This window comes from Melopsittacus undulatus, chromosome 5 (assembly GCF_012275295.1).
Source record: "Melopsittacus undulatus isolate bMelUnd1 chromosome 5, bMelUnd1.mat.Z, whole genome shotgun sequence".
In the NCBI taxonomy this organism is placed as follows: domain Eukaryota; kingdom Metazoa; phylum Chordata; class Aves; order Psittaciformes; family Psittaculidae; genus Melopsittacus; species Melopsittacus undulatus.
The window spans coordinates 64332580-64360522 of NC_047531.1; the positions used below are offsets into that span (position 1 = coordinate 64332580).

The 27943-nt window shown below is 39.5% G+C and overlaps 1 protein-coding gene across 1 annotated transcript in view; it reads right to left on the reverse strand.

Annotated features, from left to right (window-relative positions):
* Window positions 1–12176, reverse strand: part of TRPC3 (transient receptor potential cation channel subfamily C member 3) — a 44293-nt gene extending 32117 nt beyond the window's left edge. The window contains exons 1-2 of the mRNA XM_005143002.3: window positions 11950–12176; window positions 2361–3132 (exon numbers count right to left, since the gene is read on the reverse strand). Coding sequence (XP_005143059.1) covers window positions 2361–3132; window positions 11950–12176 — 999 coding nt within the window. The remainder of the gene's footprint in view (window positions 1–2360; window positions 3133–11949) is intronic.
* Window positions 12177–27943: the final 15767 nt, after the last annotated feature.

Below are 27943 nucleotides of genomic sequence, written 5' to 3' on the forward strand. Positions count from 1 at the left end.
TGCTTTGAGTTTGATGAGAAGCCAGGAGCAATTTCTAATATAGGTGCCCAAACTGGATTATCTTATGCACCTGGCAAGATTAGCAGCTGTATAAATACTATCCAAAAATACCCAAATCTGTGAAAAAAAGGATTTTTTTTTGTTTTGTTCTTATTCATCCCAAATTAGAGGCTAAACCGTTGAGAGGGGAAAAAAAATAAGAAAAAAAAATGAAAACCAGAATATTTTCACCTTTTTAAAATTGAGGGTTTGTTTTTTTGTTGGGGTTTTTTTTGTTTGTTTGTTGGGTTTGGTTTTTTGTTTGTTTGGGTTTTTTTTTTCCAATTCTGGTTTGAAATGAGAAGTTCAAGTAAAACTCATTACTTTTTCTCCTGCAAAATTTCAAGCTTTATTTTTTCTCTGATTGAATTGTATTCATGACACAAAAGCTTTCCATGAATTTATGTTTTTACTGAAATTTTTCTGTGCAGTTTTAATCATCCACATCCTCCCCTTATAAAAACATGGTACAGCTTGCCTTAATTTAGCTTTTGGTGGCAGAGATTGTATTTTGGGTTCCAAGCAAGTTATGTACCACTTAAATTGTGTCTCTAAGCCCTTCAGTGTTTCTGAACACAGGTACAATAACAAAATTTGTATGCAGTATTGCAAAGAAAAAAGAAAGGATGGTAGAGTTTCTAAGGTGCAATCCAGAAGAAAAGTTCTCTCTATAAACCTGTAGGAGAAAACAAGGGCAGAGAAACAAAGAAAGAAGGTTGGTATCCACAACCACTGAGGCATTATTTAGAAAACACATAAACCTCCATCTTGGGCACAAGATTCTGGAGACCCTGTCATTCTCAGGTGGTTTGCCTAGTTGAAAAGGAATCAGTGAGAAATAGGATGGTTATTTTATACATCAGAGACTTAACCTTCTATAATGATCTGTAAATGAGGAACATATAACTGTAGTTATTGTGTGAAGCACACAAGCCAACAGGCTCTGTGCATATGATGAAATTTTCTAATTCTTCCATTTTATGTTCATAAAGAGCTTTCACGGAACTTTCAGTACTTTCAATATGTTATATTTTCAGCAGAGGAAAAATTAAACGCTGACATTTTTCCTACAGTCCTACATAAATACATTGAGGAAATACTCAATTCACATGCCAAATTACACAATACAGAGCACGGCATGAGTGGTTTCCTTCAGCAAAGGAAGGAAAAGAAAGGTTTAAGCTGACTTTTATACTTCATTAGTGTGCGGTATAATACATAAATCCTTCTCAGCACTGAAATTTCATTTTAAAACCACATTTTAAAACACTCAGCCAGATCTTGAGCTGCTCTTTCTCAGGAGTCTAAAACTGTTCCTTCCTCTCTTAGTGTAGTTCACTTTAATAATTTCTGTCTATATTTCTCCAGGTTGTGGTATATCTCTTCTGAGTACTCCATAGTGTTAGCAAAAGGTTAATGCATCTTTTGCCTCTCTCAGATCATTTATGATGATATTAAACAAACAAGTAGTACCTAACACTGCAGAACACAGTGTTGTTTACCATTACTGCCCACTGATAGCAATCTATCATTCCCCAAGCTGAGCTGTTCTTATTACACGCAGTGTACTGGGGTTTGATTTTTTTGGTTGGGTTTGGTTGAGGTGATGGGGGGAAGGGGAAAAGGACAGGCAAGAGAGAAGGTGGGTACTTCAAGGTATTCAAAAGAATTTCAAAACCATTAAAAAAAGAACTGGACAACAGTTAACTAAATCAATTGTCTGATGGAGATGCTGAAATATAGAGAAGAGTCAGGGCATTGACATACGAAACCAGATATTGCTCAAAACCAGATAACAGCACCTACATCTGTTATCAGTCTAACAGCTGACTTTGAATAAGAGGCATTTTTAAAAGGTGAATCAAAACCTCCACTTCCTGTACTTTTAACAATTTAGACACCACTCAAAATTAGTACAAATACAAAAGAGGGGACAAGGTCAATACTGCAGTATGCTTAAGGAAAGAGTAATATTTTTGCTTATTGCACTTTCATTATTCAGCATTTGTACCTAAAACTGATCTTTGCTACAGCAATCAAAATTGGTTTTCATCTGCTATGAGTTATAAAAACACACACTACCCCTTTTTCCAATTTTCCCTGTACACAGTAGGTTCAAAAGCAATTTCATTTTGTTTAAATATTATATTTTTAAATACTTATGCATTAAAACCTCAAATTCAAGAGAAAAGAGACAATAAATAACATGAAAGCATTTGCAATTGAAGAAGTAAAGACACAGGAAATAATTTAAAGTATCTAAGGATTTCATGAAGCAGCAGCAACTTTAAAATAATAACAAAAACACCAAATACCATTACCTTGAATTCTTTTTCAATGTTGGCCAACTTGGCAAGTTCGTTGCTGAGTTCTAGAGCAGTGAGTACTGGATCTTCACTGGAGAGGGACAGATAAGCTGGACTGGCTAGTCCTTTGTATGCGTTTATTCTTGACCTAGAGTGACTAAAAGAATCATGCTTTTGCTTCTCTGTACAGTCATTACATTTGCAGAAATAATCATGAGGTCTTTCTATCCTTGCTCCTTTCATCAACAGCATGTGCACGACTTCGTATTTTTGGCAGTGAGCAGCTAAAATTATGGGAGTGATATCTGGAGAAAAGCGGGTACCGTCTTCATCATAGGAATAAAAATCATCATCCTGGAGCTCCTGCTCACAAGGGCTCAGAGTCAGTCGCTTATTTACTGAAAACCCAGGATGATTCAAAATTGCTTCCACTATCCTAATGTAACCCTTGCTGATCGCAAGCAGCAGGGCATCTCCAATCCGTGCCAAGTTCTCTTTTTTTAATAGAAGCTCTGTCACTTCCAAATGTTCATTCCCTACAGCAAGCTGCAAGGCGTTTTGACCCATGTAGTCAACACAGTTGACATTGAGTGTTTTTGACTCCTCCAGCATTTTGCGCACCACAGGTATGTTCCCATACTCTGCCGCATCTAGAAAGCGCTCCTCTTCAGCCGTAAGACTGGTGCCTCTGTTGTTGAACATGAATGCTGGGCCTCTAATGGCCTGTCGCCTTCCCTTTTCCCTCATCATAGTCATACGTCTCAGAGATGGACTTTCCTCAATGTACCTAATGAGAAAACAAAAAGTTTTTTTTTAAATTCTCAGAATTTCACTATGCTGGTTATTTGTAACTTCCTCTTCTCCTGTGGCTATAACAATAATGACTCTTGTCCTATGCAATTTACTTGTCTATTGACAATAAGAATTTTTTACTGTGATCTTTCTGCCTTCGTGCTTGCTTGTCTGCAATCTAAAGACACTTACAGGTTCAATGTCACAGGCCACTTCTGGTCCGTTAGCATGGACAAGATCTTACTTTTTTTTTTTTCCTTTTTCCTTACTTTATGCAAGATATCACTTCAGAACTCCCTCCCACTCACTTCAGCATACATATAAAATAAAACCATATCTCCTATACTACTTGCAATAGTAATTAGTGCTATTATCTAATCTATTATATATCTGCCATTCCAGGAACTGAAAGGAAGAAGCTATCTAACGTCATCACGAGTATATACATATTTTTAAAAGCCTTTATGCATTCTTATAATACAATAAAAAAAAAGGAAAAGAAGGGGAAATATCAAAGAGGTACTGGATGAAAATGAAAACTGGAATGGTGGGCTGCACTGCAAAGGAAAAACAGGTGTAGCAAAGCGAGATTGGGAAAAGGTACTGAGAGCCAGGGAGCCTGTGAACTCCCATCAAAAACTGGTTTAGAAAGTAGAAAGAGACAGGAAAGAGAAGGAGAACAGGAGAAAAGAAAGAGTGAACAAGCTAATTCAGAAAACATAGAAACTGAAACTATGAACCAGTGAAGCTATTGGCTGAGAACAATGGAAAGCAAACAGAAATGGGATGAAATACCAGAGAGATCAGATGATGAGATGGACCTACCTGAGGAAACTAGAGGGGGGAAATGAGCTTCAGAGAAGAGAGACTAGGAATTATGAAGAAAACTGACCTAGGATGAGAGGCTGAGAAGCAGACACTACCTTGCTGGAGAAAACAACAAGAAACAACTGCCTGGTGAGGTCTGAAACAACAGAATAGATGGGATCATTCTGAAGTGGTCACAGCTGGGTGAAGAAGAAAAGCATTTATGCCTATCAGAGCAGAGGTTAAAGGCCTAGAAAGGTACCTGGGATACCATAATCTTCCCACTACCTTCTGCAAACAAATGTGAAACCCATCAGCCAACTCCCTTTACTTTCTAATCCAGCTCAGGCTATAGCTACTATCAGTTAATCCAGTACCTCAAGGGATAGAGATCACTGGAGATGATTTGATGGGCACAGAGATACCAGGGCAGCTGATCAAAAATATATGAGTTAATGGAGGGCATGCTTTGAATACATATATACATATGTATGTTACACAGAGACAAAAAAAAAAAGCCTTCTAAATTTCAAATTTGGTCCTTAAGTCCTCTAAGCCTTTGTCCATGATCTATAGAAAAAAGGACAGTTTGCTCCCATTTCACAAAAGCATTGTGAAAATTAGTTTGTGCACTTTGGTGAGAAACTCAGAAACAACAACAGAAAGCTAGAGAAAAACTGAAAAGGAAATTGATCCTTCTACCCTCAGTGCAAAAGCCAGCTAATGTGCACTAAGAGAGATGTGGGTCCATCTAATGAATGCTGAGGGCAAAGCAAAATACTAAACAGCCCTTTTTAAGCAAACCCCATCAGTCTGAAGAAGGACAGAATCAAGGGAAAAATGCCACACACACCTTTGACACACACAAAGGCTGTGTGTTTAAGAGAACCCAGTGGAACCTGCATGGGCAGCTTCAAAAGCTGCATATCCTAATTGCTGCAGGTTCAAACCCACCACCAGAGCAACAGCCTCTTAAATGTAGGTGGGTTTTTTTGTGTGCATGTGATTTTTTACAATGATCTTAGCAATATTGATGGCTTGGCTTCATAAGCGAAGATTTTGGGAAGGGTTTTAACATGCTTACTGCAAGCACGGTGACCAAGAGTGAGTGGGATATGCAAATCTGGTTTGAAAAGGGTGCTTAGGCAACCAGGGAGTACCCGACCAGGACCATCATCTCCTGGGTAATCTTGAGCTACCCATGCCCTGGTCCACCCACATGCAAGGTTGGATCTGCAGCTAACCATGCACCTTGTCACCTACCGATTCGACCCTTGCCTGTCCATACCGACAAGTGAGAGCAAGCCCTTCCAGCCTGAGCAGTGGAGTTTTCAGGTGAGGCACAGCTTGCGCAGAACTGGCCTGAGGTTTAACTGCCAGGCCTAGCTAGCTAGGACAGTGACAGCAAAGTCCGTAGGTCATAGGTTCTATAAGAGCGTCCTTCTCTGAGAATGAAGATCCAACAGGGCTAGATGAGCTCCATTAGCCTGGGTTTGAAGATAGGAGTTTTCCTTCTCCTAAGTTCTGAGCAAGACTGTCATCTCCTGGGTCAACCTCCAGCGACCGCTACCGCGAGCCCACCGAGGCACCGGCGGTGCTGCGGTATCACTACATCTAGGCGGGACCGGCTGAGGGCTTATGACTGAACGCCTCTTAACAATATTATCACTGCACTAAATACACCTGTTGACAACACTGAATTTCCCCATAAGCAGCAGTGTCAGTCCTAACAGCTTTCTAATTCCATTCAGACTGTAAGAATATGTCTGACCTCCCAGCTACCTGCATCAGGTGTAACAAATTCAGCCAAACATAAAATCGTAATCACTTTATCACAGCTACAGATATCTTAACACATAGTCCATGTTCTGCACATTTCAGTTAACGCAGTTCTGTTGCAGACCACTTGAAGAGATTGTAATACATATTATCAAGGCAGGTCTCTCCTGGGATGAAGCATTTGATCTTTTTACATTTTCATCTGTGCTTGGTGTTTCTGAACTACCAGAAATGACCCGGGTGGCACTGCAGTGTCAGCGGTACTAACTGGTATTTACTTTGAGATATGTGTCAAAATTGTACCATCATGGAGTTAAATCCATGAAAAAAGGCTGTACAACAGACAGGATTTGAGACTGTTAAACACAAAATTGAATTAATGTCTTAAAGCTCGGGTGTATTTCATGTTTGGAAGTACTCAGACATAAAAACTTGAGCCCAGAGTGTACAGGGTGAACGGACACAGGTTGTTGCCTTATTCCCCAACAAAATAGTAAGTAAAGCAACAAATACTGTCTTTTCATAGTTACTTTTTAAAAAAGATCTTGTTGCCTGCTATGCTGTTGCATTTCTAGTCTTCCTCCACATCTAAAAACATATAGCTACAGAATGTAGTTGTTTACTATAATGTTATGAAGAAAAAAAAAGTATGGGTATTGAAAAAGTAAAAAAGAGAACAAATTGGCTCATGCTGACTTCTTGATTTAAGAAGACTCTAAACTGCTATCCAGAACCTCATGTTTAATGAAATAGAAACCAATATATTTTATCTTATATGTTTTTATTTTTTCAGAATATTTTTAAGTATAACACTTTCTGTTTTCTCTACTTTTCTTTCAAAACCTACTGTCTGACAGAGGTGACTCATCTGACTTCCTTGAAAAGAAATATAACCTTCCAAAGGTGTTGCACTAGAATGTATTTCCAATAAGGAAGATATCCTTAGCTGTAAATCTTGTGACAGAAATTAAATATTTGAACTGACTGCAGCATCTTCTCAAAATAAAGGTGAAATTGACTCTGTATTAAAGTGATGAAAATTCTGTCAAGCCTCCCAAAAAGATAAAAAGCAAAACATCTTGTACAGCACCACACAGCCAGAAGACTGTTAGGTTCATCCATACCCCTTCTCTCTTCTTCCCCTGTTCCCTCAGAAAGCCTTGAAGCCAGCACAGCTCTGATCAAACTACCACATGCAAGAAGTACAAGGTCTCCTATTCCATTTTCTGTCCTCCTCTTCTTACATATTATATTTTTCAACTATCCCAAAACATGAAGAATATTGTTAAAATTTTATTTTTAATATTTAACAGTTTTCAGCACATTTTATATGTAATATTTGCCAACTGAAAAAAATAAAAACAACCAAATCTCAAGTTGTTGTATTTAGAGTTACATCTCTAAATATATTAGACTTATGAGTTAAAGAGAACTAGAGTACATTAATTATTTGTTTTCTGCTTTCTAAAGCCTTTACATTTCATATTCTCAACCTTGTCACTGTAAGGAGCCTCAAGCCTCTGCTTCTCAGCACAAATAAGAAGGGTGGAATTTGACAAAAGCAATCACGTTAACTGAAGTACACCAGTCCATCAAATCTGGACAAGCTTCATTTGGTTCTAAACATGCACCAGTTAGGCAGCTCTTTTGAGGCACTGAAGAGCTTCATCAGCAAGAAGGAAGAACTTCAGAAACACCTATCTTTAGAATCATTCATTCATCAGTATAAATCAAGGATGGTCTCAAGTTATATGTTTTATTTCCTAACTGTATTGCTACCTTTATCCATTTGCCAGGTTAAGTTTAGTTCATTTCTTCGTACTTAAGCAAACTCTCAAAAACTTCAGTAATATCTGTAAACAAATGTAACTCACAACAAGACTATTAACAATTAACCAAGATGTGACATGACCCTAAGTCAGCCCCTTGTAGAATAATATGAAACCAGGATACCTCCATTTCAGCTTTGCACAGCAGAACTCTCACATTAGTGAGGCCACGGTTCCTAAAGATGAGCACCACCTTTCAAGACCTTTACCTAATGAGTAGTATCACAAGCTTTCAGATAGAGCAATGTTATATACACCCTGAAAAACTAATTAGTTAATTACATACCAGGTGATGACATAAGACACAAAAACCTATCCTACATTATAACATATTTATGTTTACCTTATATTAATGTAAAATGTACAACCTTCATAAGTACAATTAACACCTTATTTTTTATTTTTATTTTTAATTTCCACTAAACGAACAATGGCAACTTGCTTTTTTGTGTTTTGCACTCAGCACACTTACAACGACCTTACACAGTGTCGTATTGCTGCCTGGGAAGAGCTACTCCTACGTACAAGGCTATAAATTTGAGCAGCACAGCAACTGCAAAGGACTGGAATAAGTACTTCCTCTGCTTCTACCATGGATTGTTTAGATTACTCCATCTATAACTTCACATTCAAACTTTCAGAATTGCAGCAGCAGGACAAAAATGTGGGACAAACAGTTGACCTAAGAATTCCTTGTGTTCTGCTGTTCATTATCTCAAAAACAGTAATTCAAAAGGTTTATAATCTTGTTTCTAAGTCTATTTTTTAACACAGCAAACTGCATAAGCAATTTTAAAAGAAAAGGAGGGAAGCTGGAGAAACAGAGGTTTCGTTCTGGGCCTTCCCCAATTCATAGAGCAATTTTCTAACATCTGTACAGAACAGGCTGTTATTCTTCCTGAACTATTAAATGCAATAAAATAGAACATTAATAATTTACAACTTTACCCCACTGCAGTAAACTTGTGGGGTTTACTGCAGAACAACTCTAGTGATCTTGATTCTTTTCTAGCCCTCAAAGGGAAATGCAGTTCAGTGATTATAGGCAGGTAAGTACATCACAGAAACAGCGATGCACACACACATTTAATAGTGACAACATCAGTCAGCTGCACAGATGTGGACTATGCCTCTGTTCTGCCAAAAGTAGCCTCCAAAGTCCCAGTTTTAAAATTAAAGCCCTACAAAAGTAAGTGCTCACACATGCACATACGTGTGAGCAGCATTTTAGCTCATGACTCCTGAGATCTCTTAAACTAAATGATCTCAGACACCTGCTTTGCTACCATCACAGGAAAAGACTGAGTTGTTCCATGGGAGGTAGCAGCTCCTGGTCCTGTGCAGGATGACAGGCAGGGTTAGAGGGGCAACGCCCCATGCCCCAACCTCACTGACTCTCCCAAATGAAGGCTTTGACATCCCTCCAAGCTCTGCTGCAGCCAAGTGCCAAAGAGGCTGCTGGTAAATTTGTTTCTCCACCAGTAAAAATAATGCACATTCATGTATGCTTGCATGAAAGCTTTTGCAGGTTCCACCCAATTTGGGAATCCTTGCACCAAATCTAAAATGTATTAAACCAGTTTCCTTCTCCCTTCTGTGAGCAACTGCCTGGGCTTTCCAGAAGAGAGGCTAATTGGCTAATTCAGCTGAACAGCAGAACATAAATCAGGCCAGCTGCAAGATCCAATTCAAGTCTATACTCTCCCACTGGTTTGAAATGATATAATCCATCATCCAAAATGCCCTCATGTCAGCTCACAGAACTTCTGGCTCCAAAATGGAAAGAATTAGTCAAAAAAATGGAACAAAACACAAAGAGGTATCAGGGGGAGGTATACACATATTTAGCTTGTTCCTTCCCCTCCCGCTCCAAAAACTATGCAGAGCTTTTTCCTACAATTACTCTTCATTAACTCCTCAATAAAAAATACTGAGTGTCTGAATTCCTGTGGGAAAAAAGGGCTATACTTTGGTGACATGAGTACATCTATACACAGAAAAAGGCAAATATCGCACCAGGAAAGAACAAATACAGCAAACAGTGCCACAGCAGCAAAGAATTTTAAAGCTCCTTTTACAGTCCTTTATTTCTGTTCTGTCATTCCACTCAGGAAACTAAGCTGCAATTTTTACAGAGACTTAGGGAACCAACCACCCAATGACTACTACATTTAATTTACAGTTTTAGTCTAAGTTTTTCCCACTGGGACATATATTACATTGTGAAACAAGTATTAGATCCAGTTTGCAGTCTTAGTAGGAATCTGAGGTTAATTATTTTTCCAGAAATATTTGGCACAGAAGGGAGTCAGCTGTACATTGACTGGTACCTTGCACTGGTTACAGGTTTCAGAATGAAGACATTTCTATACCAGCTAAGTGCATCTTCTTGTGCACACTACTTGACATCTTTCTGCTTCTTTCCCCTTGCACTTTTTGTCAGCACTGAATACTCAGACTACAAATTCTTCCAGTCAAGTAGTCTCATATTCACTTTGCACACACTAAAGCTTTACATGTGTCAATCTGAGTGTATTATGGAACAAACTGATACTCGTATTTCTTTGATTAACGTACACTGATTTTATGCATTAGCACCAAACACAAAATGTTACTCCAGAAGAAAAGCCCCACTGTTTATGCCAAGGATGAACACGGGCATATAACAAGGGAAATAGTAGTTGTGGGTCTTTTCCCTCTATGCCCTGTCAGTTGAATATACTCCTCTTACAGGGATAAATGTCAGGCCTTTTGTCAGTCCACCTGACAAAAAGTGTCTTGTAATCACCGCTGTCATAGACTCCCAGGACAGGGTCACAAGAATTATATACCAGGAAGCAATTCCAACAGACGGAGCTCGCTCCAGGCTCAAATGCCTACAGCTGTACAAACTGAATGCCAGTTTTATTCCCTGGTGGCATAATACCTGTTTCTTAAAGAAAGGAATATGCTAGCAGTTATAGGACACTAACCTAAAAGGGATCCAGAAGTTTAGGACTCATACGTTACAATTCATCTGAGCTAGTTTCAGCTGTCTAAACATAAAGCAAGTCTAAACTAATCATCTAGGCTCCATTATGGTGAATGGAGAAAGGCAGGCATCTCAAGAAAGAAGACAAATGACAATGCTGCCTTGCCTACTGCTATTTTCTCTCACATGCCATCAACTACAGAGGCAGCCTAGACAAATGACTTAAGGCAGCTAACTTTCAGACAGCTGAAGACATGGGAAAGACTCCCACATTTTAAGTCTGGATTGCTAGGTACAGAATATATGTGAAGAATTGCTACCGTGGGGTAGTAAAAATAATTTTTATTAGTGGTTACCCCATTCTAAGCACTACTCTAATTATTTTTGTACTTTACAGTTGCCTCTAGGGTGATTTTACCTATGGCTTATTCTACAAATGCTGAATATTTTACCTTAAAACTCAAAATAAAGTGTTTTTCATGTGGTAATTAGAAAATTTAATCAAGAACTAAATACTGTCCTGAAAGTATAAAACACTCAAGTGACCCTCAGAAGTAAGTCTATGATGGATTGCAGCATGTTACAAGAACAGGTTAATAAATTACGAACAATGAACATTTTGTAAGACAAAGGGAAAAAAATAACATCCCTATTAGTAAGATTGAATAAATTTCTCTTGTGGTTAAGTTTAGTCATGGTCAGGATTTTTATGTGTATCTATCTATCTATTTATAAAATAGCATTTTAAAACCAACAAACTGAAATTTCCAAAGACAACATAGAACAGGATAAGCCACATCTCAGGAACTGAGGCTTTTCTGCACAGGTGTCCTTGATTTCTGTATGTCTGTGGGGAATGTGGGCTTCCCACAGCCTGGATTAAAAAAAAACCAAAAACAAAATGATGCATTAGCACTGCTAATACAAAGGGTGCAGTGGGCTCTCTAAGCCTCAGCCGAGTCAATAAATAGTTTTTCTAGGCAGCTATGGTAGTAGCCAGGAGAAGAAAAAGGGGGAAAAATACAAAGGAAGAGATGAAATGTCTTATGCCCCAGAGCCCGGGGACCCCTACCTGCCTCCTGCTACGTGTTGCCCCCGCCTCGCTTCGAAGGAGCAAAGCCGAGAGGTTGGGGAGGAGGCAGCAGGGGGCAAGAGGGCAGGTAGTGACCGGACTATCCCCTCAAGGTACTTTTTCCGAAGTCCTTGCACCTCAGCCCATTGCAAGCCGCCACCTCTCACCCCGTTAGCTGCCAGGCCGGGCGAGCCGCTCTCCCGGGCTCAGCAGGACGGAGCGAGCCACCGCGCAGCCAGCGTCGCTTCCCAGGGTCGAGCACCGCAACTTGCCGGGGAGATGGCTGCCGGCCCCCCCCGCGGCTACTCCTGGAAAGTTGCCTGCCAACACCCTTTTAACCCTGCCCCGACTTACATGGTGCTGGAGAAGGGCTGTGGCGGGTAGTAGCCGTAGGGCTCCCGGAACGTTTTAACGGCTCTCTGAGGTGGTGGAGGGGGCTCTGGCCCCCCATTGATGCCTCTCCAGCCGCGGCGCCGGCGCTGCTGCTCCTCTTCTTCTGCTCCCTCATCCTCCTCCTCCTCCTGCTGTGGAGGGAAGGTCACTCGCCCCTGCTCCTTGCTCTTCCTGCTCTTGCTCGACATGGTTAGGGACCTCTCAGACGGCGGTGGCTGCTCCCGCTCCCAGCCGGCCTCGTCCGGCAGCGTGCGTGGCGAGGAAGAAGACAGGAGAAAGAGGAAAGCCCTGCCCAGGGGGGACAGAGTACCTAGGGAGGACAAAACCCTCACCATAAAACCATCGCCGCACCTCTACCCTCTCCTCCTGCCGCCCGTCAGGAAGGCAGCGCGATGCGCAGCCCGGCAGCAGAAGCCGGGAAGTGCCAAGGAAGCGAGCAAGAGACAAGGGCTCCCGGCAGCGGCGGCGGCTGTGTCCCTCTCCTCTCCCTGTCATCATCCCTCGCTAGGACACCATCGTTATTGAGGCAGAGGAGACGAACCACCGCAGAGAGGAGCAGCCGCCTACCGCAGCCAGCGCTCCGGAGAGGAGGAGACGCTTCTCCCTCCCCTCCGTCCGCCCGCCCGCCCAACACCGCCTCGGCCCGGGGGGCGTGAGGGGGAGGCGCTGTTACACAGGGCTGTTACTCCGAGGTGAAACCTGCTGGCGGTACGCCCGTTCTTCAGGTGCGGGTATCGCTGCCTCTGTGGGGTAGTCCTTGGGAGGTCCTCGCCGCCGAACGGTCCTTGCAAAGGTGGCATCGAGCCCTTCCAAGGTTGCCCGCCACTGTACGAGCTCCGAGGGAATCTCAGGTGGTAGCGGCGGTGACCGTGAACAGCAGCGTGGTTTTCGTTGAAACAGCCCAAACAGAAAAGCGGTGAAATCCGCATAAAGCTTGCTCATGATTTTGAGAAATACTCATCCTTAGGCTGAGAACAGTTGAAGTTCAAAATTTTCAGGTAAAAAGAGACTTTTTTGACTGCCTCACCGTTCCAAAATTTTTCAGATGCCACTGCCTTAGGCTTGGCTGGTTTAATTCTGCATGGTGTTAAACTAAAAAACAGTGGGGGGATGATAAGACGCCCACTGAGTGTAATCAGAGTTAGTTATACTTTACTGATACCTGTCACAAAGATTCTTGCTATACAGAAATGTATCACATCTTTTCTTACTACGAGATTTCCCGTGCATTATGCCATAGGGAAAAGTGTTCTATGACAAAACTGCAACTCTATTAAAATGGAGGCAGAGAATCTTTGGGTTTATACACAAAGTATGCTGAACAGTAGGTATGCAGAGACTATATGTTGACATATATATATATATACAACAAAGCTATTCCTTTGTCTTCACACTGTCAAGATGACATTTTTTCTCTCGCTTTAAACCTTTTTTAGGCATTATGTGGCATCAATACAAATTCGCACAAGTCTATTAAAAAATGCAGGTCCTATGTAAGTTTTCCAGTTACTTCAGAGAAAGTGGACTTTAAATCCACGTATGACTGCTTAAATAGAATTCTCACTGCTAAGCACCATTAAGTAGTCTCTTAATAGAAAATGCTCATTATCTCACACTGTACACTGTTTTCAGTGTCAGCCATGGGTTTGCCTTTGTTGTTTTCTATGTGGACAATATTTGTACTCATGAAGCACAGGAAAAATCAACAAGGAGTTTCACAGAGATAATTTACTCAGCTACAGCTTTGAAGAAGCAACTGGGGTTTGGTTTTGTGATGATAATTAGTTTGTATCTTGAACTATTTAGGGAAGTGGTTTCTTATGTCTTTCATCGCATGCAAAATCCTATTGAGCTTCAGTGGAATTATGTACATGATATAGCAAGTTTTGCTCTCTAAGAAACTAATACGTTGTGTAGCTGCTTTAGCTTTGAAATACTTAGAGTTACTCATTTAGGACAATCTAGGTGTCTAACCTAATTATACATGCTGTATCAGTGTTACATAATTTAGAGCACAGCCATGCAACAATCTGTTTGCATCATACCTTGTATTCTTGCAGAGGCCCTTTGATTTAAAAAAAAAGATATTGCCCATACTGTGTTCCTTAAAATAAAATAAAAAAAAATAAAACTCCCTGTACTATTGTAGTGGGCTACAGGAATGGACTTTAAATTGCCTCTAGAATTTCCCTTGAGAACAAAACATAAAAGCACACCTGGAAGTAAATGAGAAATGCTCTTGCTTCCCAAATGAGCAAGGCTTCTATATATGAAGGTTTATTTTCTCTTCAGAAATACATAAATGAGGGATTTAATATTGGTTCTTAGTTTTAAGAAAGTTACATTCTTGCTTTTTCTGTTGCACTTCCCATCACTAACTGGAATTACGTGTTCTATGGGCTGTTTTTTTTCCATTATTTGAGTATTGTCTAAACAGAGATTGGTTTGCTGTTTCTACAATGAAAGGTAATGACTACTACCTATTCTATTAACTAATTATTGGTAATACTTGACTTTTAAGTCTTCCTTGCAGAAGCCTTCATGATGCATCCCTCCATTTTGAGGGGTGAAATAATGATAACTCTCCAAGTAATTGCAATACTATATATTACAGTATATATTTCATGCCATAGAACTTTCTATTGAACTGTTTCTGTTCTGAGAATGCTCTGTGAGACAGTGGCAAAAAATCTCTTATAATATAGCACTGTAAGTGCTGTGTAGAAGGCCACTTTTTCTACTACACAATATCCCTGCAACATGGACTTCTGACAAATCTGATTCCTCTTACCACCTATGTTAGAGAGGAAATGCCAGTCAAAGTTTTCAGGGAAGTTAGCTTTCCTTCTTGATACTGAAGGAAAAGGACAATGTAAGAAAAATTGACCAAATCCTTTTCTCTTTCTCACCACGTTATTACAAAGCCACCAAGCCAAAATACTTGGTTCTTAATGCACTTTTCAATTAATGGCTTTTCTTCATCCTGCCCTTCCTGCTTTACTTGCTTTTTGGCCATCATACACTTGCATTTGAACTCTACAGCACAATAATAGTGGAGGAATTTTCCCCTTTGTTTATTTGAAGGAAATTCTACCTGAAAAACAGCCAGGATGACAACAAAAGAATCCATTACAAATCTTGAACATATTCTGTATAGTTACCGTCTTAGAAATATTTTGTATTTCCAACTGAAATGTGTAGGGAAACAATCTCAGTCATAATAAAGTTATATATAGAAAATTTACCAGGATCTGAAGTACCAGGCTGCTACCAAAACACAGTATTGAAACAGACATATGATAATTCTTGTGTGATTAAACTTCAGCCATCACTGCCTTACTTGTCTGTAAGAATTTAATTGCTGTGTCTTGATGGTACGGTTGAGGCCTCAAAGTGCCATATTCAAGTAAGTATAATGCATGAAGCCACACTTCTGAAACAGCAGAACAAGTGAGGAACCTAATAGTAGTGAAATTGCACCTATGAAATTCTGGGTGTGGTTGAATGTTCTCGAAAAGGGATGAATCATTTAATGAATCATTTGCACACATTTGAAAACATTCATAATGTCAATAATGCCAATGTTCCAGAATCATTATTCTTCCCAAAAATATTTAATGTTATCAAAGTATCAGATATATGTCAACGTAGCCAAACTTCAAAAAGCAAAGGAGAACGGATGAGGAGACCAGGCAGAGCAATGCAACCTTGCGTCCTGTGTTATTTCAGCTGGTTAAAGACTTTACAGTCAAAGGCTGCCAATCTAGTATGTTTTGTGAATGCTGACTTGAAGTTACAGGGGTTTGAAGTGATGTCATTTTAATTTAGAAAACTGCTTCCTGGAAGCTGCTTAGACAAGAGTGGAATACTGAAAGCTATACTGCTGTAAGGACAGAGACTGAACAGAAAAGCCTGAAGATTTACAGCAAGTAGTAAGCATAGAAATGTAGCAAGTATAGTATTATATCACTAAAGATGCCAGATTATTCTTACTGCCTTTTTAAATTTTTTTAATTAAGACATGGACTTAATGCTATAACTATTTCACGATTGACTTGGAATTGCAGCCAGTATACAATCCCTCATTTCTTTCACTGGACTGGTTTGATCAAGACAGGGGGGAATAAGTTTGGAACAGGGTTTTGATCACGTGGATAGACTACTCTGGTGGAATTTATCCATCCTCCTCAAGTTATGAGAAGTACACAATTCTGATTTTAAAATTTCTATTGGCAATATTTTTCAGCTGGAAGAAAGTGATCAAAAAATTGCTTTTCTAAATTGAAATAAGGCATCTAAAGAACCCACAGCAATACATTTCCTTTAAATATTTTCAAAACCATGAGTTTCATATTTCTCTTTCACATTTTTACAGCTTCTTTAAAATTGGCAGATGAATGGAGTAAAGATCTGAAATATTGGAACAAATAGCACAGCTGGCATTCAGTGTACAAAAATATCAGGAAATATAATCAGATTCTTAGATTGCACTAGAGCAGCAGGAATACCTTCCAGATCTGTGAAGCACCTGACTAAGTGGATATGCAAATCAGTATGACTGTGACCAATGATGGGGAAAAAGGTCATGTAGTTAAGGTGCTCTGGCGATTGCTCTTACCAGAATTTCTTGAGAGGTACATTTCAACAGTTTTAATCTGAAAATAAATCTAACCTGCTTGTTAAAAATTGGAATGTTGTCACTAAGACCTTCTGATTGAAACTGATTTACGTTTAAAAATCAGCAAGATCCAAGAAATTTCTAGTAACAATTTCCCTTGCGTAAGAACCTTGCATGGTATGTGATAATACCAAACAATTGTTTTCTTGCTTTATAAAAAAGTAAGAGTATCTTCTCTCAAGAGATAAAACTGGTTTTTATTTGCTTGAAGTGATGGATGAAGAGAGGGAAAAAGACATTCCTGGTAATGCTAGAAATAGAATCCAGGCCATGCAGTACACTGAACCCTTCTCTAACGTGTGTGTGTACTACTTTCATGAAAATTGGGAAGTTGGTGGGAAGTGTAATAAAAGTAAAATTGCCCTTCTTTGCCTCACACTGGGAATTTGCCTACTTGCCAAGAACCCAGCGTTTTCAAGGACATTTAGCTCCTACATCAAGGACTTCTATTAAAGTCTAAACAGGTTAATCAGCATGTAGAAAAAAGGAGGGGTGATATGGTATCACTGATCTGTAAGCACATCTCAGCCTCAGAACTAATATTATGGTTTAAGGCTTTTAAATGAAATGAAAATACAAATTCCTGAGACCTGACACTGTTATTTCATGGACACTGTGCAGCAATTCAGGCCCATGGAAAGAGAGTAAAATACTGTCAAATCACCTAGTGGAAACCAGGCCCTCAGAACTGCATGTTGCAGTGGTATTATGTGGTCTAATATATGATATTAAAAGGCTATTGAAGTCTCATGTCAATAAGACCATTAGATAGATACCAGTTATGTTTTCACAGGTCTGCAGAATGTCTGTCTAGACAAAATGGATGAATGCTCCTTTTTTGCATTGTGGCAACTGTGTGTGTGCATTTACATGTTTGCACTTGTTATTTCCCTTTTTCTAAGGCAAGATAGATATGTCTTTAAGCAAATCCAATTTACTTGTACACTTTTCAACAAATCCATGTGATCCTGAGCCTCTTCCAATTAAGTTTTATTCCTGTCTTTTCACTCATACTGGTAGAAGTTAACAGAAATGCTACTAGGAACTGGGCTACAGAATGAATTCCCTTATCTGTACATTGCCCTGGGGACAGTATGGAGCTTATAAACTTTAGCAAGTACACTTTCATAAGATTTGCTTTACTGTTTGTTTATATAAAAGGCTGGTTTTCTTCCTTAATTTAGTTTCCCTGTCCCTGTGTCAGTCAATACTCCTTGAAAATGTAAGCATGAATCTTGGCCTACTCTGGAGTGCTGGCAAGCATGTGATAAAAAAATTTACTTTCACAAGACAACACCTTCAACATCTAGGTTTCCTTTTTGACAGTGCTTCAAATGGGGGGGGGGGATGTGAATGCAATGCATCCTACTGTATCCTTGCTGGCTGACAGTAAAAATTATCACACAGACATAGTATTTCAACTAATGAGATCGAGAACCGCAATGGATGTATAGAGTGAAGACCACCTCTTATTTTAGCAAATTAGCAACATTTTCTGCCCTGTGCAAGTATTAAGTCTGAATATATTTGACACAGTTCAGTCTTTCTCTAAGTGGGAGAGTAGGGTTTGAGTCACTGTGGGGATCCGAATAGGGGAAACAGGACATAAAAAAATAATACCAAGACACGAACAGGTCAGTGATGAATTAAAACAGTTCCCAACGAGTTTTACACCCAGAAACAAGTGGATTTCCTACATTGCATTGCGCATTGATACTGTACTATATTTTAATTTGTGGGCACATTCTCCATTGTAACACCTCAGCAGAGAGAAATTTCAACAGCATCTTACCATTGTAAAAGACGAGTCTGCATGACAAACATGGCTCTCTGAGGAGAAGATCCTTCATCCTCATTTGTACTGTTCAAAGCTCTGTTGTCCAGGATGCCTGGCAATTTCAACTGAAAGATACCTGATTCTGTCATAGTTCAGAGCCTAATTTTATTAAATCCCATCAGAAATCTTGGATAAATACCATTTGGTACTAAATGCTTACCGTACCTTAAAACATTCAATACCTCTTGTTGGATGAGGAGTAAGTACCATAGCATAGATTTAAAATGTAATCTTTCCTTCTATGGGCTGCTCTGGAAGAGGCGATAACACTCAACAACAGGTACTAACTATCTGAGTGACAGCAACTCAGTGGGTCATCTAAAACCTCTTTGTTATGTTGCAGGAATGGGCAACAACAAGAAGAAGAGATTGAATAAAGGTCCCACTGCGTTTAGCTATGCTGCAAGTGGGAGCTCATCCTCCTGCTGAGCTCCTGAGTTATTTGTGGCCATGTGAAAAAAATGGTTCAGTGTCTAGTATGGCAAAAATCATGTTACCAGTTCTACCAAGTAACAATTGCCCTTGAGAAGTTTTGCTGTTCAGTGCACAGTGAAGCACTGAGCACTTGAATATTATTATTCCCAAGTGACCAGGAGCTAGTATTGGCAACTGGTGGATTAGTCTTCATGCTCCTGGTTGTAAACTTCTTATGAAGAGATCACATCTTGTCTTTGAAGTAAGATATGTTCAGAAATATTCATTAGGAGTTAATCAGAATCAATATAAGAGACACAGTAAATATATATATTTGTGTGTATATATTTATATGCATATACTGTCTGATTAAAGCAGCCACAGAATGCCAACATCCTGCTTTTGGATAGCATGCAACTCATCTGACTCTTGCCAGCTTCAGGGTTGGAGATCCCATATACATATTCTGTGTTATGAAATTTAAAAAAACCCTGTATATACTTTTGTTACAGTTTTCCTGACTTGTAGGTAAGAAAAGCCACTTTGCAGAAAATGGAGTGAAGAAATGCTGAATTTCCTAGCAGCTGAGAGGTGTTCAACAGTAGAAAGAAAAAAAAACCAAACAGAATGCTTCTGTGAGAAGAGACTACAATTATTAGTAACAACCTTCAAAGTGATTGACAGGGAAAATGGAAAACTTTGGAAAAACGAGACAGAACAGTACTTATAAGTTTTTCACTGAATGCCAACTTAAAGTATAGTGGTGATCAATATCTTTTGCCATTAAAATTAGAATAACTCTGCTAGGATCAGTAAAAGGTATGTGTTTTGGGGAGGAAGATGGTTGTAGAAGTGAAAGCAAGATTAAAGACCTTCACTGCTCTTGTCTTTCAGTAGTCCCTGTAGTACCCTGGTGTGTGACCAGGTGTTTACACAGATAAGGAGGTCATTGCCAATTTCATTTTCCAACTTCAGGAAAATAAAACCCTGAGTTCAGGCCAGTGAAAACATTGCAGTCACTCTCAGTAGAGTCTGAATTCCATATCTGGCTTTTAATAAAACCAGCAACCCATGTTCATGAAAAGATGGAAGAAATTTTTTCAGGGTTTCAGAACAGAGCCAAATCTAGGTGGGCTGGTATCTCTGGCAAATTAAGGAGAAAAAAATAAACCTCAGGATACCCTCAGAAGTTGCATTAATTTTTAAAACACCCATGTCCTGGTTTTTAGGAGTAAACAGCATCTACAGTTCCCATTACAACTCAGAAAATGAGACCAGAGTTGCTTATTTAGCAGAAGAGCCATAGAAGGCAGACTACTTTGCAATAATATGACAGACAGACATTAGGAAACATCTTTCATGCAGAAAGCATTTATATGCCACATAATAGAGGTATTTCCATCTTCCTCAATATTTTTCATTACGCTGCCACTACTGATGTGTGGAAACTGCCTGCAATCACAAAGTTTAGGAATCCCACCCCACCCTAGGCTTTCAACTAACAGGGATTTGATACCAATAGAGAGCTCAAAAAAAACCTTCATCTTAACAGCAGGAGGCAAATGCTCAGAAATTGGAATACTGAGCATCAAAATTAGCCTATAAAGGAAAATGTTTTCTTTATCAGATGAAACAGCTGCTGACAGAAATACATGTCTGGCAAGCCAGAAAATTAGGAATCTGCACATTGTGGAATTCGATGTTGCCATAGAATTCATTGAAGAGATGTAAAGATTATTCAACGGCTTATGTTAAAATCTCATGTGTAAATATACATCCTGGGTGTAAGAAGAATATGCTAAAATATATACAGAAGTTTTTTTCTTTTTTTAATTGCAAAAAACAAAAATGTGGCCAAAATTTGATTCTGAAATTAGGAAAAATCTCTTTTGTTTATGTAATCATCCCAAAAATAACCTACCTTCACTATTAGATAAAAAGCATTCCAAGAGCCTCACGCATTCAAACTTTCTATTTTTGAAATTTTAAATCATCAAAGGGGAGCCCTTTAACTTCCTTAACATTTGAGATACTTTCACTTTAAACCAGGCTATTACCTCTGTCCATTTTTGAACAGTTCATTTTCAGATTTAGAGAGTGCTTAACATAATTCAGCATAATTTCAGCAAACTTTTTAGCAGGAATGAATCTATTATGTTACCCCTTCTGTCTGTCATTCAGAAATGAAAATGACTGATTGCACATGAATATATGACTAACCAATAGAAATGGTGTCTCAAGTCATATGAGTGACAGAAATGTAGCTTGACTTCTCTGTTCTTTCTTCCTGACACTTTGTAATGAAGCATCTGTATGAGATGATAGACACCGAAGATTATATACATTTGCATTATTAAAAGGAGAGGGTGGAAATTATTATGAACACAAAGCTCTAAGAAGGTCAACAATGATACACTGACTTGTCCAAACCCAGTGATATACACAGGAGAAAATTAAAATGATTTTGGAGAGGAGGCAACAGTTTGTTTCAGCCATCTTCAGAGATGCAATCACTGAAGAAATGAGGTAGATACTGAGATGGAATGGGAGTAAGAAAGCATGAGTGTATCGGCATTTTGGTCCTTTTCTCCCTGTGACACTCCCACAATTAATAGCTCATTAGATCAGGAAAGGACTGCTAGATATTTTCCTTAATAGTGTCTTCCTATAGTCCCATTAGATTCCCCATTGTCTGATTATGTTAAGTTAAGCCAATTAAGTTATCAGTATCCAGTTTTGTATGAAGCCACAAGTCAAATCCAGATAAAAGGTAGTAGCTTGTCATTGACTTCTGCAGGAACTGAAAGATCTGTGTGACAAACTGATATTAAACCTGACTCCTCATCCCATGAAAAAAAAAAAGGTGGGAAATGTTGTCTATCAAGGCACATAAAGCTTGCGGTTCCCATCCAAATTCCCTACTTGTATTCCTTTAGTTTGCCCATCTTCTCTTGTCCTTTGTGCTGCCATCTGCATGCAATGGACCAACAACTGTTTGTAATTCTCACTGAGGCATCTGGAGGCAGATCAGCAGCTAAGCCTTGCCAGAGAATAACTGCCACTGTCATGGATTCTGTCAGAAATAGGTGTAGGTCATGTCAAGAGAAATGTTACCTGGGTATTTTGGATTGCTCCTTGCTGCATTTGACATTTTATTGGACTTCAGTCAAAATTGACGTTGCTGTGCTCTGCCCTCTCAGCCACTCTATTTTCTATAAACATTTTCTCCCATTTATCTCCTCCACCTTTTTCTTTTCCTTGTATTATATTCTCAGATTTGTTTTCTCCTATGGTCCCTTAGAGCTATCAGATCCCTCCAGTATTCTGTACCATGCAGTTCTGAAGAAAAAGTCAACTGAAAGTAGCCCAGGTAAGAAAAGAAAAATCCACATTTTATAGTATCTATTAATTGTCTCTTCTAATGTACTTTTGAAAGCTTTTTCCTCTGCTTTTTATATAGATATAGAATCGCTACCTCACAGAGTCCCTTTTCCCCTTTGCAGGGCCTTGGATCCTAATCCTATATATATGTAAATCTACAAGTCACTATAGTGATGCTTCTGACTTTATTTTCCAGTCCTCTCCAATTGCTCTGCATTCTGACACTTGTGTATTGCCCAGAACATGAGATAATCTTGATGTAAGAGGATGGACCTAACCAGTGTGTCTGAAATGGTTTGATAAACCCCAATTCCTAAATTATAGCCCAGGTGCAAGACAGTGAAAGGAAAGAAAGGTGTAAACTTTGCAAAATATATCCCAGGCCTCCAAGTAAGAAATGAAATCCTGAAGGAAAACAGCAGAGAACAAGAAAACAAAAATGTTACGCCCAGAAAGCAAAAAATTAATAAACAGACAAATTATATCAAAATAATAAAAATATCTTCCTGTAGTTCCTAGTACCTAACAACAGTACTCCAGGTTCCTTAGCCAACAATTCATTAGCAGTTGTTACGCATGGGTCAAAACTGCAAAGTATTGACATCCAAGTTAGAAACTTTTCTCACCTCTCTCAGAAATTAGAAGATACAATCATGCAGCAATAGAATGTAATTCTAATGAAGGAAATGCAGTGGAACACTATTGTAATGCTCTGAACAGTGTATGATGGTTCATGATACCAGTTAGCAGTTTAATAGAAATATCCACTAAGGTCAATATAAAATCATAACTGATTTTTTAATACTGACAAAAACTTGTATGGATTTGTGAATACAGTCAATTTGCTTAGCTGCTGAATTGGAATTAGAGATATAATGAGAATGAATGTGAGCAGCATTGTACACAAAACCAATTGACAGTTCCAGAGAAATAGACCCAAGCAGAGCATAAACAGAGTCTTAAATATTATTAAAACAGTACATTTGGCCAGTGACACCACTTGTCTACTTTAACATTTGTAACCATATGGGACAAGGACTTGATATGAGAATGGAATGGCCTTTGCACAACACACTATTGAAATAAAAATTAGCCAAGTGCATGATGGGCAATTTGCTTTCCTTTGAAGCATCTTGCATTTGCCAAGCAAAGTGGAGAATATTGGACTTGATGGATCATTGGCTTAATGGAGTACGGCAGATCCTATGTTCCTATTAAAACTGACTGGTAGGCAGCATCTTTCCAAACACAAATTTGGTATTAAAAGTAAATGTGTATGTTCTTCTGAGCTTCCCTGAGCTAAATAATAACAAGTCATCTGATTTCTGTTGAAACTTATTAATTTTACGTAGCCTGATTTTTCAGTGCTGCACTCTAATTCACAGATGACCTCAGAATAACAATAATTCATGATGAGTCTGAGTGAGAAGAAAAATAGTGATGAATTATTTAATGTCTCATTTCCAGCTTGCTTTGCTAGAACCAAGATCATGTGAGAAGAAGCTGGTTTTCTAAATTGCCACACAAACAAGCAAATAAGGTGTTAAGATTTGTGTAGCTGAGAAATGCAGTAGTCTTGTGACACAAGAACTTCTAGCTGAGATGAAGGGAATAGTCTTGAGAAACCAGAGGTACAATTCAGTGATCACTGCCTTTATCTTTCAGCAAGTATAATGCACAAACCTACTTAGCTCACAGCCATGAAAGCTCTTATCAGAATTAACCCGAAAATAAGAAATCAAAAACAGTTAAGCCTTTTTACAGGCAAAGGCAGGGCTGGGATGCATAAGTTTCTCAGAATGATATCGTTCTCTACTGTCTTCTTTGAGGCAGGTTCACACCCTTAGGAAAAGGGCAAGGCAGCACATCCAGTGTGGCTTCCTGGCTGTCAGTTATAATGTACTACAAACTCCTTCCCCCTAAATTTACATGAACATGTCTTGGTCCTTGTTAGGTGTTCTACCTGCTTCTCCCGTCTATGGTTTTAGAAAGCTATTGTAGAACCTTAACTCTTAGTCCAAATAACTTGTTTTCCAAGGCCGGTTCCCTTCTGAACACTATCATTGTGGCCTAGTGACTACGTGCAGTGACACAGCACCAGAAAGTGGTTTGTGCATGACTTTTTTTCAGGGCACAAGCTACAAAATTATCCCAGTAATAAATGCAAAGACCCTTTAAAATCCATCTGCCTCCAAGTCATTTACATCATAATTATTAAATTACTGCAGAGCTCAGGTGAACTTCCTGCAGTGAGCAGTAATGGGAGCAGAGGAGAGTATCACACTGCCTAACTTCTGGTATGTAATATAAGTAATGAATTAAGAATCTGTCTTCCTAGCTCTTTATATATCAATGGAGAAAAGGAGCAGCTCCTCCAAACAGTAATTCTAAATACCCATGTTACAGAATGTAACGAGTTTTCCAAGTTAGCCACCAATATTTGGTCCCTAAGTCAAGTGGTGCATTGTAGTCAGGAAGGGAAATCTCTAAAAAGAATTGAAAATCCTTACTTTGACAGAGAATATAGTTTTATATTTGCAAGAAAATGGAGATTTCTTCTGGCTCCTATCACATTTGGACACTTCCTTGGGAGAAGGAGGTGAGGAAAATATTAGGAAAAGTTGTGAGGAAGAGCGTGAAAAAAAAAATATCCTAGAGATGGTCCATGAGATTACCATCTTCTGACAGAAAAATCGGGAAAATGCTGATGGCAGCTGCTTCAACATCTGCTTCTGAGTAGGGTATCTGTCAGCTTCAGATACATGAAAGCTCAACAGCATTATGGCATCTCCTGGGATGGAATGTGCCAAATTATTATTTTTTTTTAATAGTGGAAGATCCAGAATGGTGTTGGCCATTTCTGCCTAAATCTGATAGTAAAAGGAAGCTTGCAATGATCAGTTTAGAAATTTAAATAAAATTCTAGTTTCATACAATTTTGTAAGCTCTTCATGGGATTTGAATACTCTTAATCAGCAATTATTTCCATCAGACCTCTCACATGCATTTTTTGTTGTTCCAGTGACTTCTTTCTAATATGAAATTAGACAACATTTGCAAACTAAACCCATTTTCAAACACTTTCCCTCTTTTTTGATATTTACAAACAGTCTAGACTGCTAGTTACTGTTCCGTTGCTGTTTAGAACTGCAGAGACAACATAGCTGGATGTCATTTGGATGAGCAGAAGAAAACTGCTGTCATTTCATCTGAGCATCACAGCATGTGGAGCCACTCCAATGATTTTAGCTTCCATTTTTTACTAAGAAAGTGCTTCTGTCCTCAGTGTTTATATAAGATAAATGTGAGTTTATGGAGATAACAAAGCACAGCTTTGCTTAATTGTTAGACTGTCATTTATGATGGGCAAGATTTATTCTCAATTCAGGTGCTAAAGAGGCATGTTTGAGTCTTGCCTGGAGAAATCTGCATCAGGAAATCAGTTTTTAAGCCCATTAAAAATCTGGTTCTGCACAAAACTAGTTCCTGTGTACTTGCCTGTTACAGGGCATGCATACTGAAAAGGGATCACACCTGTGTTTGTTGATGACTAAATTCAAAATAAAATGCTCTTTTAATATGGAATTACTGAAACAGAGATTTTTCTCTTACTTTCTTTTCAGGATCTCAATTTTTCTTTCATTTGCTGCATTTTTTTTTTTGCACAGAAGATTATTTTTGGTTCGATTTTCCATACTTTACCTAGCTTTGTACCAGATCCCAAGTACAAAGATACTTCTCCTCTCTATTCAAAACTTGCAGGGTTTTGCTTCCTCCATCCAGATAATACCACACTCAGCCAAAGAATTTCACTTGTGAGGAGTGACAAACATGAAGAGAGATCATTGCTTTGCAAGGACCCTGAGCAAAGTACAAAAAGGAGACCTGAGTATATCTGAATTTTGTCCCTCTTAAAAGTGTTTTTTCACTTTAGGCCTTTCAACTTTGTACAAGTATTAGCTTGGCAATGGAAATGTTGCTATACAAACATGTTTAATGCTTACAGAGTGCATTATCTTGCTACAAGCTCAGGAGTGTTGCATCCCGACCAGAAGGAAGTGCAGCAGGAGGGCCAGGAGACCTCCTTGGATGGATAAGGAGTTGCTGAGAAAAATTCACAAGAAAAAAGAGGCATATAAAAGGTGGAAACAAGGACAGGTGGCCTGGGATGAATACAGGGATGTTGTCAGGGTAGTTAGGGACCAAGTTAGGAAAGCTAAGGCCCAATTGGAGCTAAACTTGGCAAGGGATGTTAAAGATAATAGGAAGGGATTTTATAGGTATGTAGCGGCTAAAAAACAGACTAAGGACAATGTAGGCCCCCTCCGGAAGCTTTCAGGAGAACTGGCTACACAGGACTTGGAGAAGGCTGAGGTTCTGAATGGCTTCTTTGCTTCGGTCTTCACTGGCAAAGACTCTGACCGCAGCACCCGAGTCTTGGAAGGCAGACGCAGGGACTGTGAAAACCTAGACCTTGGGCCCACTGTAGGAGAGGATCTGGTTCAAGACCATCTTAAGAACCTGAATGTACACAAGTCCATGGGACCTGATGAAATCCATCCATGGGTCCTGAAGGAGCTGGCGAATGAAGTTGCAAAGCCACTGGCCATCATATTTGAAAAATCATGGCAGACAGGTGAAGTTCCTGATGACTGGAAAAAGGGAAATATAACCCCCATTTTCAAGAAGGGGAAAATGGATGACCCAGGGAATTACAGACCAGTCAGTCTCACCTCTGTGCCTGGCAAAATCTGGGAGCAGGTTCTTTTGGAAGGCATGCTAGGGCACATGAAAAACAAGAATGTGCTTGGTGACAGCCAGCATGGCTTCACTAAGGGGAAATCTTGCCTGACCAATTTGGTGGCTCTCTATAACGGGGCTATGGAAAAGACGGACAGGAGTGGTGCAGTTGACGTCATCTACCTGGACTTGTGCAAAGCGTTCGACACTGTCTCACATGACATCCTTGTCTCTAAATTGGAGAGACATCAATTTGATAGGTGGACCACTCGGTGGATAAAGAACTGGCTGGATGGTCGCACTCAAAGAGTTGTGGTCAATGGTTCAGTGTTCAGCTGGAGACCAGTAACAAGTGGTGTCCCTCAGGGATCGGTGTTGGGACCAGTCTTGTTTAATATCTTTGTCGCTGACATGTACAATGGAATTGAGTGTGCCCTCAGCAAGTTTGCCGATGACACCAAGCTGTGTGGTTCTGTTGATACGCTGGAGGGAAGGAATGCCATCCAGAGGGACCTTGACACACTTGTGAGCTGGGCTGATGCCAACCTTATGAAGTTTTAACCATGCCAAGTGCAAGGTCCTACACCTGGGTCAGGGCAAACCCAGGCACAGCTACAGGTTGGGCAAAAAGGAAATTCATGGTAGTCCTGTGGAGAAGGACTTGGGGGTGCTGGTCAATGAGAAAATGAACATGAGCCGGCTTCAGTGTGCACTCACAGCCCAGAAAGCCAACCGTATCCTGGGCTGCATCAAAAGGAGTGTGACCAGCAGGTCAAAGGAGGTGATCCTGCCCCTCTACTCTGCTCTTGTGAGACCTCACTTGGAGTATTGTGTGCAGTTCTGGTGTCCTCAACATAAAAAGGACATGGAACTGTTGGAACAAGTCCAGAGGAGGGCCACGAGGA